Source organism: Syngnathus typhle, linkage group LG10, assembly GCF_033458585.1.
Source record: "Syngnathus typhle isolate RoL2023-S1 ecotype Sweden linkage group LG10, RoL_Styp_1.0, whole genome shotgun sequence".
In the NCBI taxonomy this organism is placed as follows: domain Eukaryota; kingdom Metazoa; phylum Chordata; class Actinopteri; order Syngnathiformes; family Syngnathidae; genus Syngnathus; species Syngnathus typhle.
Genome location: NC_083747.1, coordinates 9970966 through 9988171, shown reverse-complemented (window position 1 = coordinate 9988171; position 17206 = coordinate 9970966). Strand labels below are relative to the sequence as shown.

At 38.6% G+C, this 17206-nt stretch overlaps 1 protein-coding gene across 4 annotated transcripts in view; it reads left to right on the top strand.

The window, feature by feature from the left end:
- LOC133161395 (zinc finger protein 236-like) overlaps nt 1–17206 on the top strand; it is a 22677-nt gene extending 5471 nt beyond the window's left edge. For 3 of the 4 annotated variants that reach the window (XM_061289862.1, XM_061289865.1, XM_061289864.1), the window contains 25 exons: nt 919–1086; nt 1220–1400; nt 1527–1799; nt 2016–2219; nt 2368–2500; nt 2626–2886; nt 3029–3261; nt 3871–3972; nt 4257–4399; nt 5270–5373; nt 5640–5791; nt 6001–6177; nt 6610–6916; nt 7324–7427; nt 8130–8564; nt 9466–9605; nt 10475–10706; nt 10792–10977; nt 11181–11333; nt 11748–11905; nt 12019–12150; nt 12367–12561; nt 13885–14014; nt 15438–15611; nt 16308–17206. In XM_061289862.1, coding sequence (XP_061145846.1) covers nt 919–1086; nt 1220–1400; nt 1527–1799; nt 2016–2219; nt 2368–2500; nt 2626–2886; nt 3029–3261; nt 3871–3972; nt 4257–4399; nt 5270–5373; nt 5640–5791; nt 6001–6177; nt 6610–6916; nt 7324–7427; nt 8130–8564; nt 9466–9605; nt 10475–10706; nt 10792–10977; nt 11181–11333; nt 11748–11905; nt 12019–12150; nt 12367–12561; nt 13885–14014; nt 15438–15611; nt 16308–16429 — 4599 coding nt within the window. In that variant the 3' untranslated portion in view covers nt 16430–17206. The remainder of the gene's footprint in view (nt 1–918; nt 1087–1219; nt 1401–1526; nt 1800–2015; nt 2220–2367; nt 2501–2625; nt 2887–3028; nt 3262–3870; nt 3973–4256; nt 4400–5269; nt 5374–5639; nt 5792–6000; nt 6178–6609; nt 6917–7323; nt 7428–8129; nt 8565–9465; nt 9606–10474; nt 10707–10791; nt 10978–11180; nt 11334–11747; nt 11906–12018; nt 12151–12366; nt 12562–13884; nt 14015–15437; nt 15612–16307) is intronic. The other variant, XM_061289866.1, reaches the window with a different exon arrangement.

Sequence of the window (17206 nt, the reverse complement as noted above, 5' to 3'; positions counted from 1 at the left end):
GAAGCCAGAAAAAGCTTTCTACAAAGTCAATAAAATAGCATCGTCTTACCCCATCTAGTACCAGACAAAAAACCAACAACTAAAAATCACATATTATTGCACAGCTTTCTGTCAAATCTCTAATGTGTTCTGCCTGCTGCACTGTGGCGCTATCTTCTGAGCAAAAAATCATTTGAAATGTTTGCTCACCAGAGAGCTTGCTGTGTGCTCTTAATTATCAGAGTTTTCTACACCACAAACCCTTGGGACAAATCTCTAATGTAGTTATTTTTCACTGTGGTAAAAAAAGTCATCACTGTGCGCACTACTTCCCTACGTCCTTTTCCTGCACTTATTGAAACACAGAAGAATGCACACACTTTATACATAAAATAATCTATACCAATGATATTGCTGTCCATTGAAAAGCCTATTACCACAAATTGTATTGTGTTGTATCTGGCCAAAAAAGGGCTTAGAATGCCTCTGTTTTCCAAGAGTATTGATATGTTACAAATGGTATTTTTGTGCTTCTACCTCGAGTACCAAAGGTTTTAATGAACTAATTTCTCTAGTTCGGCAGTGGGATGTTTTTATGTCAAAAATAGTCAAGTGTAATGGCGTCCATTCCTGCAACACTGACAATTGTGTGCCTTTAAATCCTGCCTTTAAAAAGTGACTGTTGCTCAGGTTGTTGTCAGATGTATTGATCTAAAAATGTAGTTATTATTGTGTAGATGTAGTCAGCACCAAAAATATAGACTTCTCAATTTGCTGCAATTCAGTTCTATCTCTACCGCTAGAACACACTGCAACTACAATATTGATTAACAATGATCTTGACTTGCATTGCATATAATAGTGTACTGATTAGATCTTTAAAAAATCACCTTGCCCTAACTGCCAATTGTCACATCTCTCATTCCTCTTGTCCCTCAGGAGGCAGACACTGCGGGTCCTTCAGGGTCGGATGGCGGAGAGGCAGTAACAGATGTCATCCAGCAGCTACTAGAACTCTCTGAGCAAGTCAATGGAGAGACAGACCAGCCCCAACCCCCAGAGCCAGCTGTTGCCATGGAAAGCGCCATTAACCAAGACATCCTACAGGTGAATCAAGGACATTCACATAATGCACACCCCAGACTTAGTCACGCGCTTTAGCGCTTTAATATTAGAGGCATATAATGTATCCGACTATATTCTGATGTTGTTTGAGCTAACGAAGATTCTGTTTTTATAGCAAGCTCTAGAAAACAGCGGGCTCAGTGTAGCCCCAACTCAGAACGTTGATGCCAATGCCAGGGAGCCTCCAAACCAGACATCGGAGGGCACTGATGTGGATTTGAAAAAAACACCGCTCATAGACAAACCTGTGCGAGAAAGAAAAAGAAGCATTTTCAAGAAACCTATCCAAATGCCAGGTATGGAAGCATAATGGTTCAATTTTAGATAAGGGTATTACTTAGCTGAACAAACACGCCTTTGTTCTTTGTACTGCTGAAACAGCTGATTGAAATTCTGACTCCATTGTCCACTTCCATTCCTAGGCTCCATCAGGGAGGAAAATGGCATCCGCTGGCATGGATGCCCTTACTGCTCCAAGGAATTTAAGAAGCCCAGCGACCTTGTCCGCCACATCCGCATTCATACTCACGAGAAACCTTTCAAGTGCAAGCAGTGCTTCCGAGCATTTGCTGTCAAGAGTACACTAACAGCCCATATGAAAACTCACACAGGCATCAAGGCGTTTGAGTGTCAGTTCTGCCAGAAGTGCTTCTCCACTTCTGGCAGCATGAAGGTACACGTGCGACTGCATACCGGTAAGTATTATTGAAGGATTATTGTATAGCACACCATAGGACACACATAAGAAAAAAAAAATTTTAAACGATATTCTTTACAGTTAACCCCCACTTTTTGTGGGGAAACAACAAATAGCTCAAATCCGCCTGTAATTGGTGCCTATTGAAATGCTTTTAAAATGAAAAATATCAGAATTTTTGTCAAAGGTTTCCAAATTGAATTTGTTTTTTTAGGTGTTCGTCCTTTCTCCTGCCCTCACTGTGACAAGATCTTTCGTACATCAGGACACAGGAAAACACATATAGCATCTCATTTCAAAAGCTTACAGCAGAAGAAACACAGGTTTCCTCGAAAAACGAACAAAGCCAAGGTGTCGAAGAGTAATTTACCGTTACCTGACATCCCACTGCAGGAGCCCATTCTCATTACGGACTTTGGTAAGAGAATGTCCACAATGTCGAAATAAGACTAGTGTTACTTGTGTTAGTACAACACTTTACTCCTCCTCATTCATTTGAGCATCATGTCGTTGTATATAATACAATTGCATCACACGTTAAAAATCATGTGTTGGTCGCTCAACAGGCCTCATCCCATCTCAGAATCCTCGCCTGGCATTCCAGCAGTACCTGGAGGTGGAAGGCAGCGATCGTCCATACAAGTGCCAGTTCTGCAATAAGGCCTATAAGAAATCAAGTCATCTGAAACAGCACGTTAGGTGAGACAAATCTTCTAATGATTGTTTTGATAATTTCAATAAATGATTGGTTTTGGCTGCTAGCTCTAAACTGTAAAAATAGAAAATAGATCTTCCGGAACTAATGGTCATTTTGTTTACTCAAGGTCTCACACAGGTGAAAGGCCATACAAGTGTGTGCAGTGTAGTCGGGGTTTCGCCTCCTCGGGGGTTCTCAAGGCTCACATTAGGACCCACTTAGGACTGAAGGCATACAAGTGTGTCATGTGTGATACAACGTTCACCACTAGTGGTAGCCTACGACGTCACATGACGACCCATAGTGACCTACGACCTTACATGTGCCCCTACTGCCAGAAGACCTTCAAGTCATCTCCAAACTGTCGGAAACACATGAAGACACACAGGTTTGAGTGTTTTTTTTCGCTCGTGTGTAAAAATGGGTGCTTCAATTGTATTTTTTTCTTTGCAGTGATTAGTTTGATGAAAAATATTTTTGAGTCAAAGCTTTTAATGTACTGTTTCCCCTCATATTTGCCCCCAAACTAGATATGAGCTGGCTCAACAATTGCAGCCGAACTCAGCTGATGACCCGCTAGAAGCTGGCACGGTGCCCCATGATATGCAGGTGGAAATGGAGGGAAATTCCCTTCAGCAACCACCCGCCACTTCGAGTGAGCAAGAAAATATGCTGGCACTTGGTCAAGCAGAGGCTGTCAATGGAGGTCAGCCGGTGACATTAGAAGCACAACTGAGAGACCAAGCACTGGTGCAAAGCGAAGGTAACACAAATGGTCACATTCTCATCAAGAGTATTTGCAGTTTGCATCATCATTGACTTGCTGCCAGATGTGTATAATGACTATGGCTGTTGCGTAGCATTAGGTATGCTCTGCATGGTACCTTATGAACCTTATGGTTTTGGTTTTACACAGATGAGTGGCTTTATGGGGTTGCTGGTTTCCTTCAAAATTTTGGAAAGATCAGGATTATTTTCTCTACCTCAGTAATGTTTGATTGCCCATTCCACTAAGCGCTAAATCCTCTTTTTAAAAGTCAATACAATGCATAAAGATTCAGATTTCTTTGATATAAGTGACTGTGAATGACTGTTTTTAGTATTTAAGATGAATTTTCTGCCCCAAACATATTGTAGTTAGTAATGTCTCATGTTGCAGCAAGAATCCCACCTACCCTTACCCTCAGACTGTCACATTGACAAGGCAACATCTGAAAAAGTTCATTTTAATTTTATATTAAATGCTGCCCACATTGTATGTATTTTCAAGTCTTGAATATTCCCATTTAATATATTATTCACAGCCCCAGATTTTTATTGAAGACTAGATTCTGAGCATCATATTTATGTGTTTTCCTATATATCATTACAGACTCCTATGTGACTACCCAACATACTTTACCACAGAACATCACCCAATTCGAGACGCGAACACTCCCTCAGACCACGTTTGACCAGCAAGCTTTAACACAAGGTGCATTCTGACAGATTTTTTTTAACTGTGTGAATTGAAAATGCTTTTTTTGTTTTACTGGATTGAACATTGGCAATCTCTATTAGATTTGATCTTTCACATTTGAAATATGTAATAGCACTTGAATAGTCATTGACAGTATGCAGAGTGATGACAACAAAAAGCTTTTGTAGAATATTTTACACTTTGTAGCATACATTAATTTTTAATCTGTGAAATCTATGGCTTTTTGCTGCCATACATATATTTAACTCATAATATTTCGTTCTATGTGGGCTTCCCAGGCTTTACCATGACAGAATCAAGTTACAATCAAAGCCAGTTCTCTACTGTCCAGCAGCTACAGGACTCCAGTACTCTGGAGTCTCAGGCCCTGTCATCCAGCTTTCCTCCTCCGAGTTTACTTCATGTTCCAAATGCTGAAGTGGTGAGTCCCGGCCTCAAAACATGTACAACAGCTCTGGCCTCGATTGAACTTAGTTACTTACAGAGGTTCATGCATTGCATTTATTTTAACTAAGACATGTGGCTCATACGGAACAGTCCGAAGACAAAATGAAATTTCTGATTACTATAAGAATTTGCTTGATTAATAGCCTCTTCTAATCAGGATTCAACATGAGCGTGTCCGTTAGTTTAGATGGCAGTGGGCATGTCACTACATACTTCATCAGAATAGAAAACACTTGTATATAGAAAAGGGAAAATTATGAAAGGCTGAAATTTATTGAAAGCATGTCATCACTGTCTGGCAGAATCAGAGCGTTGGTACAAGTCTGAAAACTACAACCAATCGCCACCCAAATTCATATGCACATTTCTACTATTGTTCAGTTCAACCAATAAAAATAATTTTTAAAATAATTGGCACAATATTTTTTATTTTTGAGGAGGTGATAGTGGGTTTTGCTCACATTTGAGCTTAAATCCAGAATATTGTGCAGAAGCATTTCATATTTTCACAGGTTGAAGAGAACAAGAGTAGCAATTTGCATATGAATTTTGGGGGCAACGAATCACCATTTTAGACACTAGTTGACAACAGAATGTGATAAGCCAAGCAAAGAAACAATACACATTATAACACTTGCCTGCCTCCCTCCTGTGTTGCAGACTGGCTGAAGTGAGCTCCAAAATTAAGCGGGCCAGTTTGTCATAAACCTCATCCCCCATAAGCCATTAAATCACTACAGATTCTTTTAATGGCGCAAATATTTTTGCTGACATCATTTTTACGACTAGACCTATACTATAAGTGCCAATGTGAGTCTGTATGTTATTGTTCTTTTCCTTGTAGACAAATGGGCTTCTCCAGCAGAACAGCCAGGAAGACCTACAACTGGATACTGAGCCACACGACTACCAGGAGGACAGTGAAGACAACAGCAAAAGATCGTACAGGTTAATTTCAGATTCCGACATAAATGGTATATTTGGGGCTGATGACAAGATGAAGATTGGGAGCTAAAAAAAAAAAAGCTGATGTCTGTTATATCCGCCTGTTTTCAACAATCTTGCAGACATTTGCGTCTGAAACATACTTAATGTACACAGCTTCATTGGTAGATGTTTGGAATGTTTGAACAGCAAAGTACATGAAGAAGTTGGATTTTGTGAACGTCTTCTAGCTGAAGGGACTAAATGGGTCCTCGCCCCCAAATCTTTAGGTGCAGCTGGTGTAATAAAGGCTTCAAAAAGTCAAGTCATCTGAAACAGCATTTGCGCTCCCACACTGGAGAAAAGCCTTTCAGATGTCACCTCTGTGGAAGAGCTTTTGTATCCGGCGGGGTGCTTAAATCCCATCTGAACACACACACAGGTACAGAATGTTGAGAAATTTCAAACTCTCTCCCCAAATTACTGTGATTTATTTAAAAAAATGAAAATGTATTTAAATTGGATTTTTGTAATGTTTTCTTTCCATTTAAGTTCAACCTTTTTGGGTCTTCATTACCATGCAAATTCGAAAGGTTCTGTTGGCATATTTTCATTTTGACACGTCCTTATGTACTTCCTTCCCATTGACAGGAGTGAAACCCTTCAAGTGTAACGTTTGTGATGCCTCCTTCACGACTAATGGCAGTCTGAACCGCCACATGATTATCCATGTTAAGTCATTCAAGTGCAACACATGTGATGAGAGCTTCAGGACAAGCCTGCTTTGTAAGAAGCATATAAAAAAGGAGCATGCGATTGTTAGTCGAGGTAAGTAATCTGGGTCCACAACATGGTCACTTAACGTTGGATTGAAAAAGACAAACAATTATTAGTTAAGTATGTTGTACTTGGTTGAATCGAGGTGCACTGGTACTCCGATAGTATCTGTAATGTACATTCTGGTGCCTTTCGTACAAAGTGCTGTTGACTTCTTGCCACTTACCCAATACAAAGATACCACTGTCCAAAGTCTGGATTAAAAAAGAAAAAAGCATTTGTTAAATTAGGAAGGGCATCCAGCATCAAAACTGCTGAACAGATGCTGTTTGGCAAAGTCAAAGCTATTTTGCTGTCAATCAAAATCCAGCATACTATTTAAATTCGAGATTCTTCTGATTAGATTGTGTCACTCAAAATAATATGCCCAGTATATGTATAAATTTGCAGTGGAACTCAAAGCTTTGCCTTCTGGTGCCTCAGTTGTTGGTTTCGAAAGTCAAGATGTTGAAGAGGATGAAAATGAAGATGAAGAAGAAGGGGATCAAAAAACGTCTAAGAGACGGGGAATGGAAATCATCACTTTCACAGAGGAGCAAGCGGCAGAACTGGCCAAGGACCCTGGTGAGGAGGCATCTGTGTCAGAGAGAATCCTCTCCCAGTCTGCTGCCGAGAGGGATCGTATCAGTGAGATCAAGGACAAGGCGGTGGTGTCGGAGACAGAACCCAAGTTTGCAAATTGTTGCACGTTCTGCCCCAAAAGCTTCAAGAAACCCAGTGACCTCGTCAGGTATTGTGAGCCCCATTTTAATACCATGACACTAATACTAATACCGACATGTGACACTGTGCCCCACAACACATCTCCAACGTATTTTTTTTTTCAATTGTCTTTGTTTTGGCAAGTGCGACACACTGTTTGCCACTTCATTTCATATTTTGTTTTACATGACTTGTCCAAAAGGTAAGCGGGTTGAAGCAGTTTTTCTTATCTAGTTTTGTCCCGATTTGCTAAAAAGAAAAGGCTATGCCAGCTTTTATTTTTTACATATTCATTAACTTAACTTTTTTATTTTTCCCCCCCCATTGTTAGTTTCCAACTGTTTACCACTGTCAATTTTAAAGTACATTCCTCTTCACAACTGAAGGGAGAACCCAAAAACACAACTCTCAAACTTCCACCTATATTGTATTTAGGCACGTTCGAATCCACACAGGAGAAAGACCATACAAATGTGATGAATGTGGGAAGAGTTTTACGGTGAAATCTACTCTGGATTGCCATGTGAAGACACACACAGGTTAGTCTTGATGTTGTTGAGTAAATTCTTTGTATTGATTTTTGGGCGTGGAGTCACTGTGTAAGTTAACAACATGGCTGCATACATATTTTTATTCTAATAGCACAATTGTTTGTCATTTTTACCTTATAGTACTCTCGCACTATCAATAAAAAATACTATTGCACTTTCTAAACATTGTTTTCTCAGCCATACAGGTAAGGGCATGGTAATTTTCAAAAGTTGAATCAAGGCAACTGGATTTTTCTTGTTTATTGAATAAATGTATTTATTGTTTTTCCGAAAACTAACTTAGGTAATTATGCTATGTTCTTGAAACAAGTCAGGTTGAGAACGGTTTCAATGTGAATCCCTCCACATAAAACAAAATTAGATAAGATTTTTGATACAATGTGATTCAAGCACATAACAATTTTAAAATGAAATGATTTTATGCACTTTGATTTTGTGTTTTTTTAAGTTTATCACGATAAATTCTAAGAAAAAACACATCAGCAACATCAAAACAATTTCTATTTGCTGTACATCTCTCATAAGAGGAAGATACGATTCAAGAATGCGACGATTTTATACAGTAATGGTTCCATTTTGTTCGTCAAATTACCAAACCGACCATTTTTTCGACTGGAATTGTTTTTAGTTGGTGCCCTAATAAGTTCAGTACTTCCCATTCACTTCTTAAATTTGTTCTAATATTTGCAGGTCAGAAACTGGTCAACTGCCACATGTGCAACACATCCTTCTCTACAAAGGGCAGCTTAAAGGTGCACATGCGGCTCCACACTGGCTCCAAGCCTTTCAAATGCCCCTTTTGTGACCTTCGCTTTCGAACTTCTGGGCATCGCAAAACCCACATCCAGTGCCACTTCCGAACTAATGGAGAGAGCCGCAAGTCCAAACGGCCTTCCTCGTCTTCTGCTCAGAACAGTCATAGTGAAGACGCAGGGAATACCGGGGCCTCAGTACAAGCCCAGCATACAACAGTATCGGAGGCACTTCAGACTGTGGGGCTGCTACAAACCCCCAACTCTGACAACATCTACCTCCCAGCAAACCAAGTGCTGACTGGGCAGTTTGACCAGAATCTTTTACAGTCGGGCCTGGTGGGACAGGCAATTCTGCCAGCCTCAATGTCAGGTATGGATCAGTTTTCACACCATATGACCTTTTGGTAGAACCTTTTGTGTTAGTGTAATATTATAGTCATGAATTGAACCGTTGAATTTGATACTCGTCGTTTTAAGAGACATATTTTACCGTTACTTTCTTGATTAATTTGAGTTTAATGCGACTACATCGAGGGTAAACATTATAATTGATAAGGTTGAATCACATGTTTAGACACAACGTAGGTAGGTACAACAGCTGAACATCTTTTGTTCCATTTCCAAATAATGTGAGCAAGAGATTTACATTCTAAGTTTATTTTAATACACCCTTCAAATGACAACTTGGGTAATTCAAGATATGTTAAATGAAGTCTTGTTTGTAAAACTGACATTCTATAAGTTTCATTGATTCTTGATACTTGAGCATAACCTGGTACCATCTTTGCTGAACAGCGATAAGCCAAATGTCTGTGTCTTATCAGGATGTGAAAGGAGGTGGTTTATTGCCACAAATTCAACTCTATTCCCTTTCTTCTCCAGCAATCAGCATTTGATTGTTGGATGGATGAGCTTTTTTTTTTTGATACAATATCCTCTAAAGCAGGGATGGGCAAGTTAAGTGCAGGAGGGAGCAGTTTTTCCATCATTGCTTCTTAGAGGCCACACACTTCCTGACCAGATGACTAAAACTATTACTATTTTAAATATGGACAAAATGTTTGCGCTTATATTATAGTTTTTAATGTTTTTTAATTTAAAAACAAAAAACGACTACCTAAGACCTAAAAACAAAGGATTTAAACAAAATAACCACAGACTGTATTTTTTTTTCCACATTTTCATCTTCATAATTCAGATTCCACCAATTTTTCTTGGGAAACATTTATTGACTATTTATCAACTGCATTTGTTTTTGTTTGCGGCGGCAGGAGATGTGAATGTGTCTCTATCAGATGGGCTGACCACATTTGAAGGGATTCACCTCCAGTTGACTCCCACCAACTTGGTGTGCCCTAATGTTCAGATCTCTGGCATCGACGCGAGCAACTTAAACAACATCACTCTTCAGGTTAGGCATGTCGCCTAGAAATCCTTTATTGTTTTGTTTTGTTTTGTTTTGTTTTGTTTTGTTTGTTTCTTGCTGCTGCAGCCTTGCTCACAATCCATAACTACTCACCCATGAAACATGAAGGCCACCTTAGATTTATCCATCGATTTTCAACACCGTAGATCCTGTTCAGGGTCGCGAAGGTTGCTGGAGCCTCTCCTAGCTGGTTTATTTTTTAAAATCATCATAATCTTGAGACATGAATATGATTCATTGTAAACCAAATATCTGTTTGTACTGGGGTATAACTAATTAAAGGCATACTAATTTCTACTAGATATATATTTTTAACTAATTGGAAAAAAACCCCATAACCAACTACATCATTAGATACAATCTAAATTGAGAGGTATTCAGAGAGGTATTAATTTCTAAATGTTATAGGTCGATGTGAATTTACTGCACTGCAGCATTGAAAGCCGTCTTTCTTTTTCTGTTTTGCAATGTTGCAAACTACAAAAACAGTAATACATTATTGACTGATTGCCTCTTAGTCGTTAAAAACTGAGCTTTTTGTTATTTGTTTATTCATCGTAAAAGGCAACCTTTATGCAGGAATTGTATCTGATCTCATTAGAATACCTATTTGGTTGTGGTTGGTTAATCAATATTGTCAATTAGATATTTTAATTTAATCTACTATATCCTCATACCATGCACACATGCATACTGTCTTTAACTACAATTTTAATTTAATCCTCAATATTAGAATTAGGCCACACTCATGTGGTCATGCATAGGTTGTTAAAATGTAACAGATGTTAAGCAAACTATGTCTTCAAAAGAGATTTAATTCCTAATGTCATGCAACGCCTTGTTTCTTTGTGCAGATCGACCATGCCCTTCTCCAACAGACTCTACAGCAGGGTGGCCTTCTCTCACAGCCTCTGAGTGTGGACACTGGGCTTGTCCTCCACTCTGGCAATCAGCTCATGTCTACTAATGACCCATCTGTGTCAGCCAATGTTGTCCTCCACCCCTTGACCAGCCTGGCCTTGCAGCCCTCCACCATCACACCTGCCCAAGTCACAATGGCTGGGCTCTCGGAGCAGGACACTGCGGGTATATTCCTGACCTGTGTAAATTGTTAACAATACTCGTTGATCTTAATAATGAGTGGTAAATTTAACTATCACGAATCATCCAGGCTCTCAGGACCTGAGCCATGTTATGACCAGCACTGGGTTGGTGAGTGCAGGCACGGGCAGTCAAGAGATTACACTCACTATCAACGATTCCAGCCTCACACATGCTCTAGCACAAGTACAGGCAACGGCTTCTGGTTCCAACACCTCATCGGGAAACCCTCAAGAAATCACTCTTACCATATCAGGTATTATATAGCATCAGAGCCTGTGTACACTCAATCATGGATATAGTACTACGTATGTACTAGTACTAGTATAGTACTTGTACTATACACACAGCTACTGCACAATGAAACAATGGTAATTAATGGCATGTCTTCATCAAAAGTAAGAGGTTGTGTTACATATCCTTAACCTATAATTTCCCATTAATTACATATATTTGCAGGTCAAGATCTACTCCCCCAGCACAGCAACAATGCAGAGATGAACAGTGGCCTCAGACTGGCATCAACACTCACAGGCCAGCCCACCAATGCCACCCTGACCATCACCAACGACCATCTTCTACCTCAAAATCCCACCGACACTGGAATGGCTGGTAAGACTTTGCAAATAAAGAATATCCCTATTTATGTTTGCAATTTATATCAACTATATATAGAATTTGCTTTCTGTAATGATGATCAAAATTATAGTACCTTGCCCTACTCGATAGTTTTACCAAACAGTTCCATAAAAATATTTCTGGCTAAAATAGATTCATATTGTTGTTTATTGTATAATTTTAGAAATAAATGTGAAATGCATGCATCTATTGCAATTTTCTTAACTTGTACTATTAAGTAAAACATTGGACAGAGTGAATATCATCATTCTCACATTATGATATCAGAAGATGTTTCATTTCATTACAAAACTACAATAAAAACTTGCCAGAAAGCCTTACTTGCACCTTATGGTTTATCAGGGACACAAAAATAAAAATCCTAAAATACAACAATTTTTCCTACAGTCACCAGTCTTCCATCAACCACCTCTCTATCACACATCGCTTCATCTCAAAGCCTAGTATTGTCACCAGGAGGTGTGGCCAGTGATGGTAGCGTTACACTCACCCTAGCAGATGACCAGGGCATGCTGGATGGCGTCACTGTAAACCTCAATACACAGGTAAAAAATGTTTTACAAGCACCGTTTGTTAATTATTAATGTTCTGTTGTAACTGTCCTCAAGATTTCACATTCTTTAGCATTCCAGTTCTTGTAATTTATTTTGATCCTTAGGGTCAGACATTCCCTGCAGTGTTGAATGACTCGAATCTACAACCTGGGCAACCATCCATTGCAGGCCATCCAGTCATACTAGTCAGCCATCATTCCCAATCTGTGATGGGAACATCTGACAATGGATATAACGTAAGTACCTAAATCAGCCAGGGAGACCAAAGTGGATGATAGATTAGATTATGGGAGGGTGCGGCTCATTTAATCTAATACCGTCCACTTCAATCCTTAAATACATAAAAAAAATGCATGCTTTACATTATGTTTGCCTACAATTATGTACGTATTTCTGTTTTCATGAGGCATAAATAATTCACTGACATTATTTGTTTTGGGTTTATGTTCCAGATTGGAAATGATAGCCGTAAGGGTAGAAAGGGACTGCCCTCAGATGCTGATAATCAGTATAAATGTTTCTACTGTAATTTTGTATGCCTAAATGCCAACTCATTACGCCGACACTGTAGACAAGCTCATGGTAAAGACCGATGCCATGTCTGCACTATCTGCAACAAAGCCTTTAAGCGAGCGATGCATCTTAAGGTAAGTGTGTAGCAGAGCAGAAGCTCTTACTCCACACCCACCATTACCGTTCCCACGGATCCTTAAAAGCAAAACAAAGTGTTGTTTTAGATTAGAAGGAAAATTATAGGCTAGCACAATTATGTTAACAGCTAGAATGCCATCTCCAAGCTTCTTGCTGATGTTGCTGTGACTACAGTTGCACTTATTCAGAAGTGCAGGATCCACAGGATTGTAGCTAACCTTCTTGGGTGTGGCTGCAGAAGAAATAATTATGACAAATTGAAGATACAAATAATAAGAAAAGAGGCGGGAACATCCGCCAAATTAATTAAAGCTTGTGTCCAAGGTCAAGCTAAATTAGTGCCATATCACTTCTAGAAGAATGTTCTATTCAGACAGGACAAAGCTGAATTAAAAAAAAAAAAAAAAAAAGAATACAAGGCACATAAACTTTGTTCACAGGCACAAAAATGAAGCATAGAGTGGTAATTTGTGCAGATAGTAGGGATTTGCGCAGACCGTGGCGATGGTGTGACATTGCCATGAAATGAGATTGAAAAGCCTCGCCTCATTTCCTCAAAATACAGTATTTATACCTCCTCCTGAATCGCTCCGCTGGGAAGATAAGATTATAAAAATATGAGCCCCTACACGCTAGACCACGTTTACTTCTGTAAACGCTACATTTTAAATGATGTCGTCTCTTATCCTGTGGCTGCGGGCCACTTTGGAAGATACATTTGGTTCACACACTAGACAGACTAAGGTCACATTTAACATGTAATGTGAATGCTTACAGCAAATTTCACCAAAAAGTATAAAATGAGCAATAAGACCTGCAATGCTGCTCAGTTATGAAAAAAATATTAATCATGATTATTTTGGTAATAGCTAAATGAAATCACAATTATTCTAGGTTTTTTTTTGTACAACACAAGAAAGTGTTAAAACTCAAAAAATATCAAGACAAATAAATTTCTTTAAAACACTAATTATGGGATTTCCTTTTGGGCTAAACAAAATGTATAAAGTAATTTATTTTAAAATAAAATAGGTGCAAATGTAAAGTATGGTTTATTTATATCAACATTAGATATTAATAGTTTTTTTTTTTTTTTTAACACTTATGCCAATTTTTGTCACTGTGGTGTGAAATAATCATTAAAAAAGTTCATGGTAGATTTATAGTACATGTCCAGGCCTGTTTCATGTGTTTTCTTTTTATTTAAATACAATTCAAAAGCAATGTCTGATTTTCATTGGGAAAATGTCTTTACATTTATTATATACATTATATACTCTGCCCTGTTATTAAATTTGGATACATTTATCTCTCAATAGGAGCATGAACGAGTGCACCAGCCAGGCCCATCGCCCAGCTCCCTCAAACCTAGAGACTTTAGCTGCTCCTCGTGCGGGAAGGCCTTCCCTAAGCGCAGTCAGCTGGAGAGACACAACCGCACACACACAGGTGATTTAGAATAAATGTGTACCGTATACAATTTTCACGTTAACCAGATGGCTTCCGCTTCCCTCTCTCTAAGCATAGAGACATTTAGGTCATTATCATTTGAATAGACTCATGAGTGTATGTGGATGCCACCATAGTCATCCTTTAAACACATATGGCCTCTTATCCTCTTATGTAGAGATTGTGCAATATTGTATCAATAGTGCCACCATCACGCTGCTTTTCTTGTCATCAAGGCTACTGAGACCGCCACCACAGCCTGTAACGTTTTGTAGAAAGCTGTCATTAGCACGGTGCCAACGACATTAACATTTTGAATTTGCTGCTGTCCTATTTCCACATACCGTGCTCAACATAATTGAGTAAAACCCGTTTCATTCAAATGTTTTCCTCGGTGAACACAACGATTTTAAGATGATTAAACTCAATAGTGGTACTCATTTTTGAAAAAGTGCAATGGGAAATGATTTTTTTAAGAAATACCGCTTTCTGTATAACGGCGTACCATACGAAACATTTAACATGTACAGTAAACGGGCATGACATTGTGTGAAGCTTTTCCATCGCTTTGTTGTCATGGGAAAGCAGCTTTGGCATAGATCTGACATAAATTTGTGAGCGTGTGCAGTTTTGGCTAACCAGCCATGGTGAAGGCTTTGAATCTCTTCAAACAGGTTCAGTAAAGGATATGGGTATTCGCAGGTCATTTGCAGTCCAATTGAAATGCACAGCATATTTCAGTCAGGGTTTTGAGTAGATCCACATGCTTTCATGGAAAGCCCCTTTCAAGCATTTTATTTTGTTATTCTTGATACCCAGCTTAAGGTCCATGTACCAGGGATGCTTTTTGTTGTCACAAGTAAAATATTTCAGTACACCATAGTAGGATATCAAAATATTAATTCTTTTTTTATTAGATATCATATCCTCTATGTGTGTGTGCGTCCGTGCGTGTGTTTGCGTGTGTGCGTGTGTGTAGATGTAGCTAAAGTATACATACTGTAAATATGTTTTTAGAACTCTTTTATTATTATAAGAACTTTTTTATAACAAGGTACAAGTGTATATAATGTCAATATGTTTTTAGAACTCTTTTATTATTATAACATTTTTTTATGATAAGGTACAATACTGTAAATATGTTTTTAGGACTCTTATTATTATAACAACTATTTTGTTATAAAAAGGTACACGTGTACGTACTACAATTGTGTGGACTTTCCCTGCCTTCTGGTGGCGTGTGGGCAACTTTTTTATTTCTTTTTTTAATTTGGAAAAAAAATCTGCGATGTACTGAAGCCGCGATAAACGAGCCGCGGTGTAGCGAGGGATTACTGTAGATATGTGTGTATACAACTTTGTATATAGCAGAGCCTGTGAAAAGCCAACCGCCAAGTCTTACTCTGGTCTCCTTGTCCTACAGGTGAGCGTCCCTTCAAGTGTCTTCAGTGTGATAAAGCCTTTAACCAAAAGAGTTCTTTACAAGTGCATATGGTCAAACACACGGGAAAAAAGCCCTTCAAGTGTGAGATATGCAGTATTCGATTCACTCAGAAGAGCAACATGAGACATCACATGAAGAGAGCCCACGGCTACGGTGAGCATCTCGACACATGTTGTCAAGACCTTTACGTTCCAATTTCAACAATGATGGAAGTTCCTTACAGAATTGCAGTACATGCCATTCAATGGAGACCCCACCTAGTTACAAGATTGAAGCACCATGGTTACAGACCTTAGTGGAACATCTTAGTGCTTCACCATACAAAACTCGCTTCTCCTTGAAATCAGTGATTACCGTATTTTCCGCACCATAAGGCGCTGTGGGTTAAAAGCGACAGAGAATGGCGGCGCAGGGACGTACTCTATGTATTACGTACAGTGCTCTGATTGGTTTACTGCCCCGATCTACGTATAATGTAACGTCCTCTGTTTGGTTCATTGGGTCTACATATTATGCCTACATTTTACATCCAACATTGATAGATTTTTTGGGAATTCAGTTCACACAAAAGCCGCACCTTAATAAAGAAAATCAAAGGCTTCTAAGTGTGTTTTATGGCGCAGAAAATACGGTACATGGCATACCCACACAGGTCATGCTTGGAACCAAATTTAAAAGTTTGAATTGGGTGCATCATTGGTGTTAAGTCATCAAGGCCCCAAACAAACAAAATCTGAATCGTGGTTAAATCTGAATCGTGGTTGACTTATCTCTCTCATGTTACATTGTTGTTTTACATTGTGTTTTCATTCATTCACTTTTAATTTTTACCCTTTTTCATCTTCACAGGTCAAATTCAGGATGTGACCCTGCGCCAAGAAGAACCAACTACTCAAGTCACTGTAACTTCTGAACTTGATCTGGAAGTGGTTCCTGAGTCATCTGGAGATTGGCAACATGATTTCCCATGACTCAACCCAAATCACGTAAATCCTAAACAGGTTATAACTACACAGTTGAGAGTTTGACAACAGTTCAGCTGAAGTTTGCCAAACATCTTGCCTTTGAAATTATTTCTTTGGAAAAAAAGAATTGCCTTCCTAACTCAAGACTTTCTATTTTCTGTCACTGTTTTCCATCACGTAAAGCTTTGAACAATGGCATTAGAATAAACATAATAGTCAATGTTTTCTGTATTGTAAGTCTTAAATGTTAGCTTTGCCAGTATTACAGTGGAAGGGTTAATTAATGGACATCTTTGAGTCTTGTTTTCATAAGTACGGATATCAGTTAGGAGATAAGATTGCTCTTTCAAATGAGAAAAAAAGGGGAAGAAACAAGACTTTTTTTTGTATTACTATTTTTTAACCGTCCTGGTCACTGGGACGAATGCAGCCAACGGTACTGCTGGTATGGTTTCCAAAGTAGCATTGCAAGAGCTCATCCCCCACTCAACTGTTTTTTTTTTGCATTACTTGCTTTACTTGTATATTTATGTTAACAATACATATGTTTATTGTATTTTTTTTCCATTTCTGTAGCTCCCTTTGTATATGATGAATTGATTTTGTTTATATATTGTACTTTTTTAATTTCTGTAACTCCTTTTGTATATAGCGATATTTGTTTATAGTTGATCTTCCGCCGAATGGTCATCCTGTTATATTACTGTGCTTATTGTAAAGCAGATGTATTTTTTTCTGTTGTTTTCTATTATATAAAGATGAACAAAAGTAATTTTTATACTA